Raw genomic sequence first — 13,386 nt, forward strand, 5'->3', positions numbered from 1 at the left:
TTTTTAACACCTAATGTTTTTCACTCGAAGTGCGAATGGGATATCAGTGTCACCTCTTTCCCTCCAGGGTGACCTAGGGCCTCCAGGAGCCCAGGGACACGAGGGCCCATCGGGAGAAGTAGGATCAGTGGTAAGCCATGTCGTCTGTGATGTATTGGCTGTATGTGTGCACATGTGTGTGCGTGCGTGTGCGCTTGTGAATGAGTTAGTGAGTCAGTGACTGGGTGTATGTCCTTCACATGGATAATTGCTGTGTGCTCAAAAGATAAAATGTGATATGACACAGCCAGAAACCCATATCTGGTTTCAGAATTAAATCAGCAGAAGACTATGCTATGAACTTCAAATTTTGAAGCTTTGTCTTGTTTACACAGACATTTCACATTGTGAATTTTCTGTTGCCTTGCATTGAAGTTTCTCTCTCTATCTCACTCTCCCTGCATGTGTGTGTATGTGTGTGTGTTTGTCTCTGTGTTTGTTATGCAGGGTGCAAATGGAGTTTCTGGTCTAAAAGGCTACAAAGGAGAACCAGGCCCTACGGGTCCTGAGGTATTAACACCCCTTGTTAAACTATTTTTTATTCAGTTCAGTTTTGGCTCACTTTATCCGTGTTTTGAGTGGCACAGACCATTTAATGTGTTGTTGCAAAGCTGGCCTTGTGTTGCTACGCCTGCACACACTTAGTGCCAGTCAGTGATCAAACTGTCTCTGACTACAATTGTGAAATGAACACACTTGGAGTGTATTAATGTGGTCATTTTTGGCTGTCCCATTCCATTTCATTTCCACTGGTGTGGCCTTAGTTTTTCTGGTGAGCTGTGTTCTTAACTGAATATCCTACTTTCCAGAGAATTTCCAGTGAATGTTAATACATCTGCTTGAGAATTTCCAGCGAACATCAAAATGCAGAAAAGCATTCGTAACTGATTTCACAGCTGCTCCAAGCCTGTCTATGGAGCAGCTGTAGAACTATGGAACTCACTGTAAAATGTACCGGTACAGATCTTATGAACTGGACTGGACCTTCTAACTGCATTGTCATTGTAAATAGTAGTAAAGCTAGTCCTATATATTGGCTACGTTTTGGTGCCCCCTCTGTTCCTTGGTGCTCTATGCATAATGTGCGGTGCGCGTGGTGGTAGTGGCGGGACTGGTAGCGCCAATAAAGACATTCATTTGGATGTTGTGTTATTTACCGAAGAATACTTTCTCTGTTGTTGCAGATTTGTGTTAGTGAGGTAGTGCACAAATGTTTGTGGCTTTTGAACAGAAAATGAGGACGAGTGTTGGTTTAGAACACATATACGTTTTCTGAAATGTACATATATACAGTACATAAGCAATACATTTAGTTTAAAAAATCAAAGAACCAAGGGAAGAGCATGTAAGACTTGTGGTTTACAAGGAGTAGCAAGGGTAGGAGATAGAGATGAGTTGAGAGGCATGATTTATTTTCCTCAGATAGTTCATGCGGCACTGTGCGGCATGCGATACATCTAGTTCTGCACATTATTATTGTTATAGTGTATGATATGGATGTTTCTGTCCTCCTGAGCTAAAGTAATATAGTTGTTAGAGTTATAGTTATCATTTCCTGAGCTAAAGTAATATAGTTGTTAGAGTTATAGTTATCGTTTCCTGAGCTAAAGTAATATAGTTGTTAGAGTTATAGTTATCGTTTCCTGAGCTAAAGTAATATAGTTGTTAGAGTTATAGTTATCGTTTCCTGAGCTAAAGTAATATAGTTGTTAGAGTTATAGTTATCGTTTCCTGAGCTAAAGTAATATAGCTGTTAGAGTTATAGTTATCGTTTCCAGTGTGAACGGGCCCTCTGCGGGAGTTCTAGCCATGTAAAGTTTTGAATTCACAGGAAGCATTGGAAATACCAAATGGAACTCTCCCATTATGGTAACTTGGCTTTGCAGAAAAACATCTGCTAAAGGTAAATATGTCTTTCTGTGTCTGCATTGTGTCCTAGGGGGTGAAGGGCACCAGAGGCCTGCCTGGGCCCCCTGGAGAACGTGGCTCAACAGGAGAGAGGGTGAGTCACCACAGCCTGGCCCTGACTCTGTCCCAAAAAAAAAGAAACCTGTAAAAATGTACTGGTACATTTTTTGTGTGTGTGTATATTTTTACAGATGATTATGTCACTCCCTTAATGGAAGGTTCCTTAATATATAATGTACCGGTAAGCAAGGACAGCACTCTCAGTTCTCTTTCAAACTTTTAATCACCAACAAGGATGTTGCCGATTAAAAGTTTGAAAGATAACTGAGAGTGCTGTCCTTGCTTACATTATACATTATCATTATGTATGAGGGATTCAGCACCCAGTTAAGTTAAAACCAGCAAATCAGTAAGTGTGACAGCGAAGCTACACCAGGCGCGTTACTGAAGTGTTCCGTTTGCGACGCGTAAAATTCATTTTAGATGAATGGTCTATTTTTTTCGAACGTACGCGCCGCTATCACGTCTGGTGTAGCTACTTCCATTGATTATAGTGGAAGCTAATTGTTGCAGCAGACGCAACGCGAACGGAACGCTTCAGTTACGTGCCTGGTGTAGCTCAGCCCTAAGTGCGTTGCTTCATATATTAGGTTCCTAATATAACAGGAAATATTATTTGAAATATTCAAAACATTTCTGTGAATGAAGAATATTTCCAGGAAAATGAACAGGACATTTTCCTGATTTTTGCATGTCCAGGTGGAGCTGTTGTTAATGCCTGTGTACTGTGCAAGCCTGGGTCGAAACGGCCAAAAACATTGCATGCAGTGAGGAGTTACTCCTGTAGCATTCACTCAGAGGCCATGATATTTATCTTTATGTAATGCGTCTCACTGTAATGCCTCTGTGTTATACAACTCTCTGACATCTTGAGTGATTAAATGGTGTTCATTTCTTGTTGTTTCCTTGAATGTAACAGGGAGAAGATGGATTCCCGAGTGAAGGGCAACTAGGATACGCAGGATTCCAGGTTTCCCCTCACACCATTCTCCTTTTATCCTCAGTCCATTTATCCTCTACACTTCCATGGCTTTGTTATGGGGCCAATGTCAGCTCTTTCTCCAGAAGTCATTTGAGTACCCCAGTGTAGGAAAATTCTGGAGAACTGTATTTCTGTTGGCAGAGCAATTTGAATTGGATCTTTTCATAAGAAGGATCCCTAGCGTCCCAAATGCACACCAAGACAAACACAGACACACATGCAGAGAGAGAGAGAGAGAGAGAGAGAGAGAGAGAGAGGAGGGAGGGGGGGTTGAAACACAGTCAGATAGATAGATAGATAGATAGATAGATAGATAGATAGATAGATAGATCGATAGATACTTCTTTCAAAAACATCTTTTCTGGGCTGGTGAGTGCTTGATGGATGGATCATTCTCTTCCATGTAACTGTTGTGGTTACAGTGCTGTAAGTAGTAGCAGATGCTGAAGTCTAGTCAAGAAAACCAATTTCCAGTTTAACTTTCCACCTAACTCTTTTAGCAGGACCCGATAATTTAAACAACAACACTGATCTTTTGTTGATTTCACCTCTGTATTATTTTGGCCCTCTTTATTGGACTTTTGATGCAAACTGTCATGGTGGTGCAGACTGGCAGACTGGCTAAACTGGCATGCTATGTATACACACATGTAATGCGAGTCAGTGATCAAACTGTCATAGTTTTTTTCCAGACTACTTCTTGAGAAGTAGAAATAAAAAAAACAGAGAAGCAGTATTATACAGCTGCTTCATTTTCTAGTTTTTGAAGTGACATATATGTATCTTACAGCATAATGTAGTTAATTGTGCAGATTGTATCAGGAACAGATTAACAAATATGTAAATATGTCTCCTCGTTATGAATGATTTCAGAATTCAGAAATGATTTCGTTCATGTATACCCCCTATAATATTGTACTAAATAAGTTTATTACCATATTCATTATATAACACTGTATAAAACTCCTAAGTTAATATGAAGACATTACCATATACTTACTATATTAACCTGGTCAACTCTAAATAGGACATCTCTGTGTAGATTGAATTGATATTAGGTTGCATAAATCATTGTATTAAGCACTTTGTGTGCTGTTTCTGCTCTGGTCACTTCATTGAGAGTGTCCTTGGGATTTCCAGTCTAAACAGTGGTAAACTGGAAAATAAACAATTTAGCTGACCAACTCAGAGTTTCAATGCAGTGAGAGGGGGAGCGGAAAAGGAAGTTTTTTTATGTCAGCGACACTGATTTACTGTCAAATAATCGTGTCTTAAATCTTTAGCGTTGTGAGGTCCTAGAGTGTGAGATTTCTGGAGTGGCTTGGCTGCTTAGTTTCTTGCAGCCAAGTTCAGTTACTGAGCCCCCATAATACCGTCACACCTTGAGATCAATTACATTAGATTCACCAAATAAAATATTTCCTGCATGAAGCTACAACACCAAAAATACCAAACAACTAAGCTAGAAGCTGTAGGTAAGCTCATAATGTTAATCTAATGTAATCTATCACTATCTTTATAACAATCAGGTTGTATATAACAGGCAGCCTACTGCAACATTCATTAACTCTTGTTCGAAAGGATGAATTGGCTTTCTTCTGTTTTTCAGGGACTCCCTGGCCTAAGGGGACCAGCTGGATCAAAGGTATGTTTGGAACACACCATCACGTGTAACTTCATCAGCAGGTTCCGTTTCACGAGTGTTCCGACACAGTGGCCAGCCACACAGGAATAGACTGAAAACTTCAAACGCCTTTTTGTCTGCTGAGGACTAATGAGTAAGCAGAAGTCAGAACAGAAGCAATAGAACTCCAATCAGATGATCCCTCCTCATCCTTCTATTGTCGCCCCACACCTTCCTATTTGTTCCCACTTGAGCTCCAAAGAATGGCAAAGATTTCACATTTTACTGAAATGCAAACTGATTTACAGGCAATTTCCCACATTAATTTCATTTAGATAGGAAATATATTTGTAAATAATGGTTTACTTGTTAGTTGTAGATCATTGAAACATGCTGGACATAAGTATAGTATATATACTCTTTTGGTCTCTGCATTTATCCCAATCCGTGAATTAGTGAAACACACAGTGAGGTGAAGCACACACGGCGCAGTGAGCTGCCTGCAACAACAGCGGCGCTCGGGAGCAGTGAGGGGTTAGGTGCTTCAGCCATGCCTACTGGTCGGCAACCCTCCGGTGACAAGTCCGAAGCGCTAACCAGTAGGCCACGGCTGCCCCAAGTGAATACAGCAAGGAATGGACTTTTAGAAGTGTGCTTCTTTTCAAAAGCCAAGCCCAGGCTCTGCTCTAACAAAGTGTTGCGGACGTGTTTCTAAGACAGTGGGGTGTCCTCAGTCATCCATCAATTAGAACCTTTCCTTGTGGAGGTTATACATGCACAGGATGTGATCTATCTGTGTTCTCATCTGAACAGACCTCCAAGGTTTGAGACTAGCATGGGATCTCCTCTCAAAAATCCATCAATGGGCCGTGTTTGAGTTGGGACGAAAATGGTTTCTTTTATCCTCGGAAATGCGATTCATGTTGAGTGTGAAAAAGCAGTCTGGGAAGCTGACAGAAGTGAAACAGATGTTGAGAGGAGACTGCTCAGGGGCCATTGTTTGGTTAATTGTTGTTCAGAAAACACAGTATATTTCCTATGGCTTTTCTTCAGAGAGCTTGTGCCTGTAGTCTGTAAACTGGCACGATCACTCTCTGTTGGCTTGCTCTTGGTCCTAGCTTGAACAGCTGCCTCGACGCTGCAAATAATACAGATGTTCACCCAAGGCCTCGGACAGCAAGTGTAAGCAACTGTGCGTGTTCTGTTGACCGTTGTCCGCCTCCCACCCAAAAGCATACGTACAATGAGTCTTGTTTAGCTCAGAGTCCAGTTCTAACTCCACAAAGCCATTCTTCACAAAGATCCTCCCCTCAATGGCTCTCAGATGGCTGCAGTCATTGGTTTTTTCCAGTAAATGAGTCGGAAATGTGCTGCACAAGGGAACGGCAGAACAAATGAATGACCTAAAGTATAGAGAAACTGACCATAGCTATGAAGTTTTACGCCACCTGAGCCCCAGATGAAAAACACTGTCATCTGGAAAGCAACCTATTTTGCTGTGTGATTTAGTTGTGGTTGAGATCCAGTTCTTTTATCTTGTATGTGTTCATGATGCAGGGTGTCCAAGGGTTTCCAGGCATGAAGGGGGATATTGGGTTACCCGGAGACCGCGGGGATGATGTAAGCCAATTGCTATGCAGCAACTTGTGTTTTATTATTATTATTATTTTATTATTTTACAATGTCCAGCTATTTTGCACTTTAAAAAAAAATCCTAACTAAGACCTGTAAGGGCCATACAAGGAAGAAAGTCTACATGACATTATAGACATCTACATATCAGCATTAAAGACAGCTTGGTGAATTGCACTCATATGGGTAGGTCAGTACATACAGTACTCCACTGTTTTTCTGTTGTAACATATGCTTTATATGAGTAAATGCAGTCTTACTCACTTTGTATTCTGTATGAAGGGATGTGTCACCACTTAATTTCACCAAAACTCATTTCACCAACACTGTTTTTAATGGGCCAAATTCCAGGTTACATGTGCCAGCTGCATTTTTTTTTATAATAGTAGGGAGCAAGTTTATGCAGAGGAAGACATTAAATCCAATCACTCCTTCCAGGTCTTATAGTCAAATTGACTTCAATAGAACTGCTCTGCTTCTTGAAAACTGATCTTTGAACCTTGTCATAACCTGTCCAATAGCTTGAAGGTTTTCAAACATTGTAAGGATTTTGTATCTTTCTCTTTTGTGTCATTAACCAGAACAACCTCCCAGGACGAGAAGGGCCTGCAGGACCAAAGGGTTATCCTGGCTTGGCAGGAGAGCAAGTAAGCAACTCCAGAATGCTACGAGACACTTCCAGGCATCAAGGAAACATTAGTCATAATGTGTTATCTTTTCTAAGAAACTGATTTAGAGCTGATGAGATAGCTCCACATTCAGCCACACATGTCATTAACCCTTAAAGGTGTAGGTTTTTGAACGTTCTAAGTTCCGCAACAATTGAAGGTTCTAAAATTCTATGTTGAATTCAATGAACCCAGATATTCTTTAGAACGTTCATTTCTCAACATTCCCATCACACCGGTGTGACGGTACTCCTTTAAGTAAGGGATAATGTATAGAACGTCGGTCATTATTGGGAAAATAAGTCCCGACAAGGCGAACCGGACCCCGACGCGCAGCGGAGGGGTCTTGTTCCGCCCTGAAGGGACTTATTTTCCCAATAATGACCGGCGTTCTATACATTATCCCGCTTATTACACGGCTACTTGCCAAACCGAAACAATAAACTCCCTACGATATGACTCTTTAGCCTACATAGCCTAGGCTATAGCCTATTTGTTACCGTTTTATCGTGGCTTTTGCTGAGAAACAAATAGTTCGCAACAGCACACGCTGAACTTGAATCAAACATTCTTTAGAACACAGCTGATCAACCGTCCGCTTTCACTTTTGAATGAAGTTCCAGTCCTTGCGTAGTGGTATGAAACACATGAAATAGAAGCACAAAACCCATTTTCCTTGACAGCGGTCTGTTATACTTAGCAACGGTCTGTTATTGAGAATTAGCAGACCACCGAACGTTGGGAAGGCCCATTCAAGTGAATGGAGCATTCCTCAGCATTATGAAGAGCCGTGTAATAAGGGTTAAAGATAGCACACCATGTAAGTTATGTGCATTATGTTTCTTGTAAACCTCTGCTCTCCATTTCAGGGGACTCCTGGACCAGAGGGCCCCACCGGGCCGGATGTGAGTCACCCTCTAATGTGTCTGAATGCGATGTGATAGGATGTGCAAATGTGGTTTAAAGACTTGTCATGGGTGCAGTTCTGAGAGCCTAAAAAAGAGAAATTGCGTCGGGGTGGTGACTCTACCATCGCATTGATTTATGGTTTGTTTTAACATGCTAGCAGCATTTGCAAAGCCAGTGCTTAAAGTGTCTCCAGTTGTATATGTTAATGTAAATAGTGAGTGAGTGAGTGTGTGTGTGTGTATGTGTGTGTGTGTATGTGTGCGCGTGTGTGTATGTGTGCGTGTGTGCGTGCGCGCGAGAGAGATAGAGAACGAGAGAGAGAGAAATGCATTTTTTTGTTCTTTTTTTTGCAGGAGTGTGAGATTCTGGAGGTCATTCAAAAACTATGCTGTAAGTGATGGAAATGTGCTGCACAATTGTGTTTGGCCTGTGGTTTGACTAACTGCCCTGCACCACATAAATTAACTACATTTGTAAATTAACTAAATCTACAAAGACCAATTAAAGCGTTAAACACAACCTCTTCCTTCTGCTGAAGGTTGTCAGCAACATATCTGACACAAACAATTTGCCAAAACATATAATTACACATATACTTGTTTAAAAGTGAGAGGCCAAAACTGGTTTATTGCCCCCAGAAAGGAAAAGCACAGCAAGATAAGGTAGAGTAAATATTTACACATGCCTCCTGGACAAACATACAGTATATAGCAAATGTCCAGGTGAGGTGATGTTTTCAGTTTTAACAGAGGTGTTTGAATAGGATGGAGTGGAGGACCTGGATACAATCAAACAGGGAGAGATTGCCAAAACCCTCTCACCATCTAAACAGACCCATATAAGTACATTTTTGTTTGTGGCTATCTGTGGTCCACAAGAGACCAGACCAAATCAGACGAAACAATTTTAAATCTGTCATGTTTGAACACACCCCTGAACAAGGGGTAAAAGAGAGAAACAGTGTTTATGTAAGTGAAATAATGCCATTTGTTTTACTTTTTCAGCTTGCTGTGGTAAGTGATTTTTACTGTATACATGACATTTTTCAACTCTGTGTACTGCCATTTAAAGATTAATGTTCAAAGTGGCAAAATATTGCAATCATTGTCCATATTCACTTTTCACGTCTAGCAAATGCATAAAGCATATTCATATTAGTCATCATAGCCATTGAAGGAGTGGAATTCTCCTTCTTGTCCTCTGTTCTCCTCACACTTGTAACACGTTCTGCTTTGTTGTTATATGTGGCGTACACGTGTGTGTGTGTGTGTGTGTGTGTGTGTGTGTGTGTGTGTGTGTGTGTGTGTGTGTGTGTGTGTGTGTGTGTGTTGTATGTGTGTATGTGCGTGTGTGTATGTGCGTGTGTGTGTGTGTGTGTGTGTGTGCACGCACCCCTAGAGTGTGAGTGTGGACCGGTGAAGCTCCTCTTTGTGCTGGACAGCTCAGAGAGCATCGGGCTTCAGAACTTCACCCTCGAGAAGGAGTTCATCATCCGCATCATCAACAAGATCACAAAGTTCAGCAAGGAGGTGGGTGACACCATGGAGAGGATTTGGAGACGGGCACATCAGAGTCACCCCTGCCCCTTTACCCACTCTGGGTCCTCGAGATTGCACTGGTGCTGATATTCTCATGGAAAAAGGGTTTAAAAGTATTAAGCACACTTTTTGTGAATTCATCATACAATCAAGTAACTTCAACTCTTCTAAAAAAATATTTACTATTCAGCAAATTACTTTACACTCAACTATACACAAAACATACACACACATATATACAGCCTAGATACATTGTGCAGAGTACAGAGTACAGAGTACAGTTGCCCTTCTTGTTGCCAAAAATACTAGTAAACTTACAGTAATTTGCTATAATCTTCTTTAGGCAACGGTTAGGCATATCTTTATGTACTGTATATACATTTGTCAATACCTGAAAAAATTAAATACTAGAAAGAAACTAAAATGATCTAAGGTCTCTAGAAGAGCGGAACAGATTCTGTACACGATGCACAGCCCAAATAGCCTGGAAAATTGCCTTCATAATACTGTTGGTTTAAATTCACGTTAAGCAATCTTTCAGCAGCAGGAACTGAAAACTACACCTTGGAGCGTGTGTTGAGAACATGCCTTCTAAGGATAGTGTGTGCAGAATATGATAGCCATTTTTTCCTTAATATCTCTGGGTTCAGTGCTGTGTTGAACGTTGAATGGAGATGAGGTCAGTGGCCTATGGGTGCCTCATGGGTAATTGTGTGTGCAGAATGAGCCTGGCTCTCGTGTGGGCGTGGTCCAATACAGTCATGAAGGGACTCAGGAGCTGGTGTCCATGGATGACCCCAAAATCACCTCACTGTCCCAACTTAAAAGGTGAGATGAGATCCCTTGGGCCCTCTCACTGGATACTCACACTTACAGGAGTACCAGGGAAAATCGTCTATAAAACATCATGTGGAATCCTCTGAAATCATACATATTCAGCACATCACCTTAAAGCTGCAGTTGGCAAGTCTGACAGATTGAATGTTTGCAACTCTCATGCCCCTCCCCCAATACCACCGAGCAGCCTCTCATCGAGTTTGTGCTCGTCAGTGTGCACCAGACTGCACCAGACTGTGATTGACAGTCAGATCTCACACAGCCCTGCTCTGATTGGACCAGAAGGAATTTTGCAAAACAAATAACAGGCTCTAGGTGGAGGTGGAAGTGCGGGGTTTTTTTCTAAAACTGGCTGATTTATGTTGTTCTGTCAGAGCATTGTGTTGGTTTCAGTGAATATGATCAAAAAAATCTTGCCAACTGCAGCTTTAATAGGATATGAAACAAGTTTTAACATTTTTAAAATCCCTCTTGATAAGAGGATATGATTTAATGAATTCATTCTTTTATTGAGTCAGTCTTGTATATGATTTCTTTTAGTGCAGTGAAGAACATGCGCTGGATTGCTGGGGGTACCTACACAGGAGAAGCACTGGACTTTGCCAGCAAGGCCTTCCGCACCTCCCAGCTTGACCACAAGGTGGTGATAGTGTTGACAGATGGCAGGTCTGACCCACGGGACACCAAGCCACTGACATCTCTGTGCAGCATACCCAACAACAGAGTGAGCCACCTGTTCTCTGTCTTCAACTTACAGAATTGTCAAAATAGCTATATTATGCTCATTGTTTAACATTATAATGTAGATTCAAATGGCTCATTCTATCAACAAATAAATACACACACAAACTCACAAATAGGTCTAAGTCATGGTTTAGAACATTTTGAATTCATTAAGATCACATTTTATGAAAAAAAACCTTTTTGGTGCTTTTACTATTTAAGAAACTATTTAAAATTGTGAAAAAGGGGGAAATGCAGTATGTGCCCTTTAAAATGAAAGCTGAGTGCAACTCACTCCACCCTACAGGTGCTAGGAATAGGGATCGGCGACGTGTTCCGCCGAGCTCCTCATGAAACGATGCTGGGGAGAATCAGCTGCCTGGAGTCAATCACTCCAGGACATTACCTGAAAATCACAGACCACTCTCAGCTTCTGGAAGATTCCTTCTTTGAAAATGTCACCAGCTATATCTGTAAAGGTAGCCCCACAGATCTTTACTTGCTCATCTGGTCTGCACTCCCACATTACGATTTCTTTTTAGTTGCATACAACATACAAACGTTTCAATCTGTTCTGATTGCTGTGCTCCGACTGTACATTCAAACTGCTCATGCTGCCAGCCAACAAAAGATGTTGACATGCCACAAATCCAATCCGATCTTACTGGAGGTGGAATGTGATATAGGCTATACGTCTTTGAATCAATCATCCTGAGCCTGCTGAAACTTCTTGACAAATCGCACACGTTGCTCTTGGGTGCTCCTTGTTGGTGCCCCCCCCCCCCCCTCCCAATCCTCCCCCACCTTTCTTATGCAGCCCTTGCCACTTAATCTATTAAACCCCTCTTCTACTGCACTTTTTAGTAGGATTCCTTGTATCCTTGTATCCTTGTAGGTGTCTGCCAAAATATTCTATTCTAGAACAATGAAAGGTTCTACTTTCTTCAGTCTTCATTCAATTAAGCCCTTTTTCTACATGCACACAGTACCACTCATCTCTAACCTCTCTGACTTGGCACAGCTGTTACTGTTTAGATACTAGTATTTCTAGCTGTCTAATATCTTCCCTTTCTTTTTTCAGACAAAAAGTGTCCAGACTACTCATGTCGAGGTACAGTATGCATTTGCCTATTGGCGGTGTTCATTCTCACTAGCTCTAGCTAAAAATATCTTACAAAACATCCTGGCAGTTATACCCTACGTATAACAGTGCCAAGTAGCAGTCATAATATTTATCTCAGCTATAACAATTACACTGAAAAAAATAATCCCCTCATCTTCTTCCAGCTGTCTTCAAGGAGGCAACTGACATTGTTTTCATGCTTGACGGGTCCTCCAGTGTGGGCCAGAGGAACTTTGAGCAATCCCAAGCATTTGTGGGAAACATGGCCAAGCGGCTGCTGTCTACAGACTACAGTGGACTCCTGCGCGTCTCGGTCATGCAGTACAGCGGAGCCCAGCAGCATAGAGTGGAGGTCCCGTTCACCAGTCAGGTGGATGACGTGCTGACCCGGCTCCAGGCCGTGCGGTACATGGATAGCACCACGGACCTCCCGGCCGCCCTGGGCTTCTTAACCACCACCGTTAAGAGGGAAGGTCGGCGCGGGGTTACCCAGAAGGTGGTGATCTTCACGGATGGGAGGTCTGAGGCCACTGCTCGCGCTGATATACCCAAGGCTGCTGCAGCCGCTCTGGGGCAGAATATGCAGGTGTTTGCCCTGACGGTGGGAGAGATCGTGGACGAGACGGGCGTGTGCCAGCTGGTGACTGGGCAAGCCAGTGGTTACAGTTATGAGGCTGTGGACCGCAGAGTCCACCGGTTGGCTCACTACTCTGACCTGACCAGGCGGGTGGTCATGCAAAGCCTTGCCAAAAAATTGGCTAAAGCCTGATTGCTGTAAATCGTACAGGCAATGTTGATAACTGTAATAGCTAGCATACTGGAATTATATTGACAGTGTTATTTCTGTGACATAGGCTGCCTTTTAAGAATAACTATGCCTGCAGACAATTTATTGATGTGTGCTTGTGGTTGTTAAATGTAAGCACCACTCCAGAATTTCTGGATTTTGTGGGCTATACATTTGCCTGCATTACATTATTATCACAGATATGAGTAACCTATGAGAGATAATGATAGGCCTATGTGAAAATACACTGGAAGACTGCATTAAATAAAGATATATGGAAAAATGTATGTTTGTTTTCTTGAAATCAATGTATAGATTAATTGAGTAGGCTTAGGCCTACCTATGAGAGATGATGTAGCCTAAAAAATAGCCTACACTGTATCCTAGGCTTAGGCCTAAGACAAAATAAACATGTGATGTGAAAAAAAACGATCTGTAATTCATTTGCAGTATAGCTTGTCAAAACAAGTAAAACATTGATAAGGATTTGATATTTTCTTCATCATAATGAGAATATTTACAGAAAAAAGGGTAATTAGAAATGTAAACTTGCCTC

General features: G+C 41.8%; 1 protein-coding gene across 1 annotated transcript in view; it reads left to right on the top strand.

The window, feature by feature from the left end:
- The window catches only part of LOC143119015 (collagen alpha-1(VI) chain-like), a 36,013-nt gene extending 22,898 nt beyond the window's left edge, over positions 1 to 13,115 (top strand). Inside the window, exons 21-36 of the mRNA XM_076280222.1 lie at positions 68 to 130; positions 487 to 549; positions 1,979 to 2,041; positions 2,927 to 2,977; positions 4,599 to 4,634; positions 6,171 to 6,233; positions 6,827 to 6,892; positions 7,783 to 7,818; positions 8,176 to 8,212; positions 8,827 to 8,835; positions 9,221 to 9,351; positions 10,082 to 10,188; positions 10,738 to 10,921; positions 11,228 to 11,399; positions 12,002 to 12,031; positions 12,208 to 13,115. Coding sequence (XP_076136337.1) covers positions 68 to 130; positions 487 to 549; positions 1,979 to 2,041; positions 2,927 to 2,977; positions 4,599 to 4,634; positions 6,171 to 6,233; positions 6,827 to 6,892; positions 7,783 to 7,818; positions 8,176 to 8,212; positions 8,827 to 8,835; positions 9,221 to 9,351; positions 10,082 to 10,188; positions 10,738 to 10,921; positions 11,228 to 11,399; positions 12,002 to 12,031; positions 12,208 to 12,812 — 1,716 coding nt within the window. The 3' untranslated portion in view covers positions 12,813 to 13,115. The remainder of the gene's footprint in view (positions 1 to 67; positions 131 to 486; positions 550 to 1,978; positions 2,042 to 2,926; positions 2,978 to 4,598; positions 4,635 to 6,170; positions 6,234 to 6,826; positions 6,893 to 7,782; positions 7,819 to 8,175; positions 8,213 to 8,826; positions 8,836 to 9,220; positions 9,352 to 10,081; positions 10,189 to 10,737; positions 10,922 to 11,227; positions 11,400 to 12,001; positions 12,032 to 12,207) is intronic.
- The last annotated feature ends 271 nt before the right edge of the window (positions 13,116 to 13,386 follow it).

The sequence above is a fragment of the Alosa pseudoharengus genome, unplaced genomic scaffold, assembly GCF_046254945.1.
Source record: "Alosa pseudoharengus isolate Yale_2024_CS ecotype anadromous, Long Island Sound unplaced genomic scaffold, YU_APseudo_1.1 YU_APseudo_1.1_scf_12, whole genome shotgun sequence".
Taxonomy (NCBI): domain Eukaryota; kingdom Metazoa; phylum Chordata; class Actinopteri; order Clupeiformes; family Clupeidae; genus Alosa; species Alosa pseudoharengus.